General features: G+C 42.4%; 1 protein-coding gene across 2 annotated transcripts in view; it reads left to right on the plus strand.

Annotated features, from left to right (window-relative positions):
- Positions 1-10,093, plus strand: part of top1a (DNA topoisomerase Ia) — a 30,392-nt gene extending 20,299 nt beyond the window's left edge. For both annotated transcript variants that reach the window (XM_061923879.2, XM_061923878.2), the window contains exons 14-21: positions 1,643-1,786; positions 1,868-2,053; positions 5,280-5,348; positions 5,436-5,550; positions 5,627-5,754; positions 8,457-8,551; positions 8,623-8,772; positions 8,846-10,093. In XM_061923879.2, coding sequence (XP_061779863.1) covers positions 1,643-1,786; positions 1,868-2,053; positions 5,280-5,348; positions 5,436-5,550; positions 5,627-5,754; positions 8,457-8,551; positions 8,623-8,772; positions 8,846-8,948 — 990 coding nt within the window. In that variant the 3' untranslated portion in view covers positions 8,949-10,093. The remainder of the gene's footprint in view (positions 1-1,642; positions 1,787-1,867; positions 2,054-5,279; positions 5,349-5,435; positions 5,551-5,626; positions 5,755-8,456; positions 8,552-8,622; positions 8,773-8,845) is intronic.
- The last annotated feature ends 613 nt before the right edge of the window (positions 10,094-10,706 follow it).

Raw genomic sequence — 10,706 nt, forward strand, 5'->3', positions numbered from 1 at the left:
CGTGTGCGGATGGAGAGATTGCGTCTTTTTATGAACCGGATCCTTTTCGCTTAGTAGGAGCCATTTTGTGGTCTTTACAGATGTAAACAGGAAATGAAACGTACGGTGATATCCGCGCGTTTTTTCTTCTTCTTCCGGGGGCGGGCGGTAGCTTACAGTAGAAGAAGAAGCGCTTCCTGTTCTATGGGGGCGGGTGCTTACCTTGACGGTTGCTTGCGTAGAAGAAGAAGCGCTTCCTGTTCTACCGGGAAAAAAGATGGCGGCTGTTTACCGAAGTTGCGAGATCGAAACTTTATGAAAATGAATCGTAATAAAGCGCACCGGGTTATAAGGCGCACTGTTAGCTTTTGAGAAAATTTGTGGTTTTTAGGTGCGCCTTATAGTGCGGAAAATACGGTAAGCACAAGTTCAATTCTCAGTGGTAGTAGAAACGTACCGTATTTTCCGCACCATAAGGCGCCCTGGGTTAAAAGCCGCGCCTTCAATGAACGGCATATTTCAAAACTTTGTCCACCAATAAGCCGCCCCGTGTTGTAAGCCGCATCTAACTGCGCTAAAGGAATGTCAAAAAAACAGTCAGATAGGTCAGTCAAACTTTAATAATATATTAAAAACCAGCGTTCTAACAACTCTGTTCACTCCCAAAATGTACGCAAATGTGCAATCACAAACATACGTATATCAACATGGACAGAGCTGCGTGAAAAAAGCCACCCGGCCTCTTCGCGTAAACTTAAACTTACCTTAACCACTCGCTCATCTTTTCTTCATCCATCCCTTCGAGTTAGCTTTTATGATGACGCCGGCTGGAAAGGTCTCTTTTGGCAAGGTCTTCCTTTTGAATATCACCATGGGTGGAAGTTAGCATGGCAAGCTAGAACCACAGTGAAGGATGACTTCTCATTCCCTGTGGTGCGAATATTCACCGTACCTGCTCCCGTTCCACAGTGCGGTTCACAGGAATATCAGTTGCTGTGAAATACGGTAGTAATCCGTGTGCGGATGGAGAGATTGCGTCTTTTCATGAACCGGATCCTTGTCGCTTAGTAGGAGCCATTTTGTGGTCTTTACAGATGTAAACAGGAAATGAAACGTACGGTGATATCCGCGCGTTTTTTCTTCTTCTTCCGGGGGCGGGTGGTTGCTTACAGTAGAAGAAGAAGCGCTTCCTGTTCTATGGGGGCGGGTGCTTACCTTGGCGGTTGCTTGCGTAGAAGAAGAAGCGCTTCCTGTTCTACCGGGAAAAAAGATGGCGGCTGTTTACCTAAGTTGCGAGATCGAAACTTTATGAAAATGAATCTTAATATTTATCCATATATAAAGCGCACCGGGTTAAAAGCCGCACTGTCAGCTTTTGAGTAAATTTGTGGTTTTTAGGTGCGGCTAATGGTGCGGAAAATACGGTACTCGAAGCAGTAAAACTATAAAAAAAAAAACATAAATATCTTATTTCGATTATTTATCCCAATAATTTCAGGTCAGCTTTGGTCAAATTATTTATATTGCGTATCCTCTCTGTATTGCGCAAACCCACCTCCAAATATGTGTAAGTTAATGAGAAATAATTTCAAGTTCTAAAGGTTTGACCCAGTTGTTCCCTCTTTTTTTCCCAACTATTCATTTGTGTTTGCTTTGCCTTCAGGGAGAAAAAGACTGGCAGAAATATGAAACAGCCCGTAGACTAAAGAAATGTGTGGATCGCATCCGTACCCAGTATCGTGAGGACTGGAAGTCCAAGGAGATGAGGATTCGACAGAGGGCCGTGGCGCTCTACTTCATTGACAAGGTGAGCTACATTTGTGCACGGTGCACGGGTGTAATGTGAAACCACGTGTTTGTCGCTAAACCTGTTTGTGTTCCTGAGCAGCTGGCTCTGAGAGCAGGTAACGAGAAGGAGGAAGGCGAGACCGCGGATACCGTGGGCTGCTGCTCACTGAGAGTTGAGCACCTCAAACTTTATCCAGAGAATGATGGTCAAGAATTTGTGGTGGAGTTTGATTTCCTAGGTAAAGATTCCATCCGCTACTACAACAAAGTCCCTGTGGAGAAAAGGGTAAGCAGTGCTCAGCAGGTTTACTGTTTTGGAAGACAAGCAGTTGGATAGAGTTGAACTAACACATGTGCAGCAAAGTCAGGCCATAAAAAGACTGAAATGTAGAGATGGTCTATATATTGGCTGTCTTACCCATACACACGCATGTCATTTCTGATACTGATATCTAGGGTACTTTTTAAAGAAATCATTGGATACAAATGGTATAGTGAAATATATGTAACATAATTCAAAACACGTTTTTCTTCTTTGATCAAACATCGCGCGCTTCTTCTTCTACGGGGGAAAATGAAGTCGGCGGCGGCTTACCGTAGTTGCGAGACCTGTTGTGGCTCAATATTGGTCCATATATAAGGCGCACCGGATTATAAGGCACACTGTCAGCTTTTGAGAAAATTTGAGGTTTTTAGGTGCGCGTTATAGTGCGGAAAATACGGTAGCATGCTGGGATATATGACGGCGCGAGGCGTGCCGTTTCATTTCCATTTGTGTGTTTATGTAAAGACCCCAAAATGGCCCCTATTAAGAGACACGCCTACGACGCAGAGTTTAAACTCAAGGCGATCAGTCACGCAGTAGAATGTGGCAATAGAGCAGCAGCGAGATACTTTAACATTGTCACTGAACTGCTAGACAACAACAGCGACACTGACTCGATTAACGACGACTTTGACGAGACGAAGCCAGGCATGTTGGATGCCGTATTCGCCCAACTGTTTAATTTGGACACTGAAGAAGAAGAATTCGAGGGATTTGTTGATGAGGAATAACTTAATAAAGTGAGCTTTACATGTTTATTTTGTGTGTTGTGTTGTGTGACATTAACGTTTGAGCAACGTTGAGTTATTGATATATTATTGCTTTGCACTATTTCGAGTGTTACTATATTGTGATTGCACTAACGTTTGATTTACCGTAACAGTATCAGACTGTTTTTTACGTGTTTATTGATTCGAGGAAAAGGTCCCCTCCACCATGTGATATAAATGTTGCACTACATGTTATACCTTGCTGTTGTTAAAAGATAAACAAAACCCCATGTCACTGGCTTTACTTCGGGGAAAATAATAAAACAGCTGTTTATTCGTTTTGGGAGTGAACAGAGTTGTCAGAACAGTGGTTTGTAATCTAATAATAAAGTTTGACTGACCTATCTGACTGTTTTGTTGACATTCCCTTTAGCGCAGCTCCATCTAATGGATGCATAACGTAACCCCAGCCTCTACTGTAGCGTCTATTCTATGCGCCTTATAATGCGATGCGCCTTATATATGAACAAAGTTTTAAAATAGGCCATTCGTTGAAGGTGCGCCTTATAGTGCGGAAAATACGGTAGTTTGAAATGATACTACCGGTATCTGCATCTTACTCTTTGCCAATTTCAATTTGAATCATTTTTTTTTTTAGACTAGATGTACATTTGTACTTTTTATGGCATATTTTTCAAAGAACTAAATTAAGAGCTTCCATTGGTAAGCAATACTTGTGTCTTGAATAAACTGCAAAAATGTTGCATTGCACATTGCATGCAAATTATCTCCAACATTGAGATTAATATTGTGAAAATGTAAAAAACCAGCCAAGATATATATGTATATATGCACATGTGTATATATACGCGTGTGCGTGCGTGTAAACCAGGTAATAGACACTAAGTAAAGAAATAAACAAAAAAAACCTCAAGTATGATACATTGAGTGATAAAATATTACATGATTTAATACATTTAAAAAAGGTATTAATTGGAGTATTGGTGTTTGATGTTAGCATTAACACACACACTGTGCTATCTTGTCCTCATATGCCCTAATGTGTTTGAAATTGAATAAAGCATTCATTATGTAAGTCAAACATATGCTCTTAAATATGCAGGATTTTTTTCTGGTAATGTGCATCATCAATGCAGTGTTTGAAATTGAATAAAGCATTCATTATGTAAGTCAAACATATGCTCTTAAATATGCAGGATTTTTTTCTGGTAATGTGCATCATCAATGCAGTGATTTTGCGAAATGCCAGCTCCGTTTGACAATGCAAGCATTTCACCGCAATGCCTCCTTTTTCCCCCCTTTTTTTTAAAATGATAGCGAAACCTCATTTTCTTTGGGCTCTTAGCTCTCCTTCCACCATGTCGTTCTTCAAATAACCCACAGCGCTTGCTGCATCACCAAATAAGTGCACCGCTCTCATGTGTGCTCTATTGAAATGGCCTTTTACTTAGAGATGTCCGATAATATCGGACTGTCGATGATATCGGCCGATAAATGCTTTAAAATGTAATATCTGAATTTATCGGTATCTGTTTCAAAATTATCAGTATCTGTTTCAAAAAGTAAAATTTATGACTTTTTATAACGCCGCTGTGTACACGGACGTAGGGAGAAATACAGAGCGCCAATAAACCTTAAAGGCACTGCCTTTGCGTGCCGTCCCAATCACAATATCTACGGCTTTTCACACACACAAGTGAATGCAAATGCATACTTGGTCAACAGCCATACAGGTCACACTGATGGTGGCCGTATAAACAACTTTAACACTGTTACAAATATGCGCCACACTGTGAACCCACACCAAACAAGAATGACAAACACATTTCGGGAGAACATCCGCACCGTAACACAACAGAACAAATACCCAGAACCCCTTGCAGCACTAACTCTTCCGGGTCGCTTCACTATACCCCCCTCGCCCCCAACCCTGCCCACCTCAACCTCCTCATGCTCTCTCAGGGAGAGCATGTCCCAAATTCCAAGCTGCTGTTTTGAGGGATGTTAAAAAAAATAATGCACTTTGTGACTTCAATAATAAATATGGCATTTTTTTCCATAACTTGAGTTGATTTGTTTTGGAAAACCTTGTTACATTGTTTAATGCATCCAGCGGGGCATCACAACAAAATTAGGCATAATAATTTGTTAATTCCACGACTGTATATATCGGTATTGGTTGTAATCGGAATCGGTAATTAAGAGTTAGACAATATCGGAATATCGGATATCGGCAAAAAAGCCATTATCGGACATCTCTACTTTCACTCATTAAAGCAAAGATCGAAGCAACAAAATACAAATGTAGGCTTTTTTCTAATCGATTTAATCAAATGGTGGCAGCCCTACTGATATCAACAGCAACAGGGATTGTGTGCAATCGCTCCCATAATATTATGGATAATAAACAATTGGAAGGATGGCACTGTTTGAATCATTGTTTTTTCTCCTCTTAGGTATTTAAAAATCTTCAGTTGTTCATGGAGAACAAGGAGCCAGATGACGACTTGTTTGACCGCCTAAATGTAAGCCGGAAAAAGTATAAAAAATATTTGCACATGGTGTTCACTTTCACCCCCCATGTCTGATTCCTTTTAATCGTCTTTCTTCAGACTTCAATTCTCAACAAGCACCTCCAGGAGCTGATGGACGGTCTTACTGCCAAAGTTTTCCGTACATACAACGCCTCCATTACCCTACAACAGCAGCTAAAAGAGCTCACTAGCGGTAGGCTGCGGAGGTTTCTAAACCCATCAATTACTGCAACGGTTTGAGTTCAACTTGTCACTCTGTCGCTTTCTAGCGGATGAGAACCTTCCTGCCAAGATCCTGTCCTACAACAGGGCCAACAGAGCTGTGGCCATCCTGTGTAACCATCAGAGGGCGCCACCTAAGACATTTGAGAAGTCCATGCAGACCCTGCAAATCAAGGTGAGCTTGTGATTGGTTTTTAATGGAAGCACAGGTGTGAAGAAGAATGGTGCTTTCAATAGCACGGATAGGGATGATGTTTGATAAGAAATTATCGAGTTCGAGCCCATTATCGAATCCTCTTATCGAACCGATTCCTTGTTGATTCTCCTATCGAATCCAGACAGGTTGTTGTATATGGGAAAAAACCACAATATTTGGTTTAATAAACGCTCACTTTTATTTTATAAGAAAAAAATAAAATAAAATAAATAAATAAATATTGACTGTTACCCCCCTGTTGTTACCAAAGTATATTAAGTGGGATTTTTCAGAAAAACAAATATATGCAGTAACACAAAAACAACTTGTCTCTGTGATCACTATAGGTGTATAAAGAGTAATATAGTGTTAAATAAAATCAGTCCCTTGGGCACAAAACTGAAAATAATACAGCTCTCCAAAAAGTGCACTTCTGCTGCTATTGGAACATACTAACTACACACACTATGACACTAAGAACACCACAGTCATCAATCAACAATTCTTCCCCCCCTTACATGAGAGCGAAGCCTGGTAATAATTGCCTATTCTGCCCTCACTATACGTGTTGAGGTTATACAGCTTGGCAGACAGCTAACAAACAATCCAAAGCAGATTAATCCATTTAGGCTCTTTATTGTTGTTGATCTTGCTTTGTCTTTTCCTATCTTTACTTTTGTCTTGCACTGGACTGTTGTTTTTTTTTTTTTTAAACTGAAATACACACAATGACAAATGTATAAGCTACGTGATTCAATTAACATACTGAAATGTAATACACAATATGTTAATATTAGCTTCACACAAATATACAGTACTATCATCAAACAAATACTTCTGAGTGTTGAAACTATTTCGATGGTGGAAATACACGACTGGCAGCCATTTTAAGTCCTCAAAACATCCATTGAAACAGTGCACAAAAATCGTTTTTCAATAAACATCTGGAGAGGAGGCTACGCCGGATAGTCGAACCTCGGATTCAAGAGGAACAGTGGTTTTCGTCCTGGTCGTGGAACTGTGGACCAGCTCTATACTCTCGGCAGGGTCCTTGAGAGTGCATGGGAGTTTGCCCAACCAGTCTACATGTACTTTGTGGACTTGGAGAAGGCATTCGACCGTATCCCTCGGGAGGTCCTGTGGGGAGTGCTCAGAGAGTATGGGGTATCGGACTGTCTGATTGTGGCTGTCCGCTCCCTGTATGATCAGTGTCAGAGCTTGGTCCGCATTGCCGGCAGTAGGTCGGACACGTTTCCAGTGAGGGTTGGACTCCACCAAGGCTGCCCTTTGTCACCGATTCTGTTCATAACTTTTATGGACAGAATTTCTAGGCGCAGTCAAGGCGTTGAGGGGATCCGGTTTGGTGGCTGCAGGATTAGGTCTCTGCTTTTTGCAGATGATGTGGTCCTGATGGCTTCATCTGGCCAGGATCTTCAGCTCTCGCTGGATCGGTTCGCAGCCGAGTGTGAAGCGACTGGGATGAGAAACAGCACCTCCAAGTCCGAGTCCATGGTTCTCGCCCGGAAAAGGGTGGAGTGCCATCTCCGGGTTGGGGAGGAGACCCTGCCCCAAGTGGAGGAGTTCAAGTACCTAGGAGTCTTGTTCACGAGTGGGGGAAGAGTGGATCGTGAGATCGACAGGCGGATCGGTGCGGCATCTTCAGTAATGCGGACGCTGTATCGATCCGTTGTGGTGAAGAAGGAGCTGAGCCGGAAGGCAAAGCTCTCAATTTACCGGTCGATCTACGTTCCCATCCTCAACTATGGTCATGAGCTTTAAGTTATGACTGAAAGGACAAGATCACGGGTACAAGCGACCGAAATGAGTTTCCTCCGCCGGGTGGCGGGGCTCTCCCTTAGAGATAGGGTGCTCTGTCATCCGGGGGGAGCTCAAAGTAAAGCCGCTGCTCCTCCACATCGAGAGGAGCCAGATGAGGTGGTTCGGGCATCTGGTCAGGATGCCACCCGAACGCCTCCCTAGGGAGGTGTTTAGGGCACGTCCAACCGGCCACGGGGAAGACCCAGGACACGTTGGGAAGACTATGTCTCCCGGCTGGCCTGGGAACGCCTCGGGATCCCCTGGGAGGAGCTGGACGAAGTGGCTGGGGAGAGGAAAGTCTGGGCTTCCCTGCTTAGGCTGCTGCCCCCGCGACCCGACCTCGAAGCGGAAGAAGATGAATGGATGGAATAAACATATTAGTATCAAACTTAAACACTTTCCACCTTAATATTGAGTTACATAAACAAGTTAAACAGTTTACTTACAGACTTATCTTTTCCAAGGCTTGTAAGAGCTAACACAACTTGTCTACTTCTCGATTGTCTCAACCCAGAAGTGCCCAAACTAATGACGCGTAGTATTTTCATATCGCCACAAGGTGTCAGTAAGAGTCTACAATCAAAGGGGCATAACATTGCAGGTCCCACAGGGCATTTCCTGTACGTGGGAAGGGATTCAAATAAAGAACCAACTATTTTTCTTTACCATAGTGGCCTCGAAAACGGTAACCGGTTCTCCAAAAGGGATTCGAGTCCATGGAATCGGTTCTTTTCTTATCGAACAACCGGGAGAACCGATTTCGAACATCATCCCTAAGCACGGACTACTTTTTGAACGTCCTTGTTGGTTAAAAGGCTTATAAATGTAATCTGTCTGAGTGGAGTCACCTTCATCTGCCGCAGATCGAAGCGAAAAGGGACCAGCTGTGTGACGCTAAACGAGAGCTGAAGAGCTCCAAGGCAGACGCCAAAGTACGGAAAGACGAAAAGTCCAAAAAGTGAGTGTCGAGAATGTGATGTCGACTAAGCGGTCACTCGTGCGGAGCCCTCATGAGCGTTTACCTTGCAGGGCTGTGGAGACCAAAAAGAAGGCGGTCCAGAGGATAGAGGAGCAGCTGATGAAGCTGGAAGTGCAGGCGACCGATCGCGAAGAGAACAAGCAAATTGCGCTCGGCACGTCCAAACTCAACTATCTCGACCCTCGCATCTCCGTGACTTGGTAAGGGGCGTGGGACAGATGGGAACGGTCGGCGCGGTGACGTCCGAGTAACGTCTCCCGTCTCCTTTCGCAGGTGTAAGAAGTGGGGCATTCCCGTCGAGAAGATCTACAACAAAACCCAGCGTGAGAAGTTCGCCTGGGCCATCGACATGGCGGATGATGACTTTGAATTTTAAAATCCCAGGTTGTGGTTTTAACTACTTTTTATTCGGATCCTTCTTTTTACTATAATGACGTTTTCTTGATGGACACAGCTGATGAGGAATTGTCAGGTTTTAGCAGGGGAAATGATGACAAAGATGAGATAAGGCCATAATCAAGCGTCAGGAGTGTGTTTGGGCAGTTTCAACATCTGATCTGAGATCAGGCGTCACTGCTCTACTCCACCCACCACTGAGCATGAAGGCATAGTGCCAGTAATTGGATTACCAACCTCCTTCAACTTTCTCTCCTTCCGGAGACCATGCCTGAACTTTGAACTCTGTGCTCCTATTGCTTCTGTATTAAGCAAAAAAAAAGAAAAGAAAATGCTTTGTATTATTGTACCTTCACTTGCTGTTATTTTAGCGCCCCCTCATTATTATTATTATTATAATTATTAATGAATCTATATTTTGATAGATACACTTCAATCAAATCAATTCCTTAATACTACCACCCACAGGCCTTTGAGGACAATGAGAAATGCGTGTGTGTTTGTAAGAGTACGTGTGTGTATGCGTGAGAGGTCCCGACCATAAAAGCAGTCTGTTTTGGGGTGATTTTTAAGTTTGAAATAGTTTAGCGTGTCTGGGAACTGGGCAAGCTTTAGGGGCGGGGTTGGAGAAACACTGCAACCATGTCAACATTTACTTAAGCAAGCAGAATGTGAATATATGTTTTACAGCCTTTCTTCAGGGACTTCTTTTTCAGTGGAAATGTGAACCAATTAAATTGACCCTGTCAGTTACAAGCCCCGCCCCCTAAAAGCTGTTGTTGCTTAGTTGCATTCATTTTCCCCCTGGTACTTGAAGACAATGTATTTAAACACGTAAACAGAAAAGTGTGAGGGATATCAACTTTTGCCAAAAAAAAAAAAAAAAAATCATCTGTTACAATTTGAGGTAGTTTTTAATTGTGTAAAGAATGAGGATGCAGCAATGTAACATTTTAATGTGAATTCATTTAATTCCACTCTTATGATAGGAACGTTGATGTAAGTAGCTGTAAAGTCAACATCCTATTCCTGTTTTACCTTTTATGTCCTAGCATTTGATCATGTTAAGTTTTATGCTCATTGTAGGTTAAGAAAATGAATAAAACCCTACACTGAAAACCAGGAGTTTTGTGTTTTGTTTTGTTTAATAGTCTCCGCATCATTTGAGTCCTTGCTGTCCTTCGGTGTGATTAAAATGCTCAACCTGTGGCGCTTCGGTAACAAAACAAAAAAAAATCAATTTCCACATAATCCACCTGATGGTAACAAAATAAATGGAACTTGTGCTCTTGCTGCTTCTGGCATTGATTAAAACTGAAGCAGTGCCATCATACCCACCGCAGCGTTTTCTGCATAACTAGGGACTCATTGTCGAGCAAATTCTCATCTCAAGCCAACCTCCCATCTTGCTTTGCAGACAAAAAAGAAATGGAAACGAGCCTGTGGTCTTTTATTGTGCCAATTTTGGCTATTGTGCTGTCCGCTGTTTACCAGCAGGGGGCCCTCAAAGAACTGCACATGCATTTCAAATGTATCCCACTGTTGTTTTTTTCTCAAATCATTTTTAGTCCCACTGCAATTTTTTTTATACACAGTTTACAAACTTTTTAGGAACAAGTCATTGGTTTGAATGATTGTAATAAAAATGAACATTTGTATTTTGTTGTTATATTGTCATATTTGCTCAATTGTTTATAAATAAGCAGTTAACGTTGTCCTGTGTTTTATTGTAATTATA

The sequence above is a fragment of the Nerophis lumbriciformis genome, linkage group LG28 (genome assembly GCF_033978685.3).
Source record: "Nerophis lumbriciformis linkage group LG28, RoL_Nlum_v2.1, whole genome shotgun sequence".
NCBI lineage: Eukaryota > Metazoa > Chordata > Actinopteri > Syngnathiformes > Syngnathidae > Nerophis > Nerophis lumbriciformis.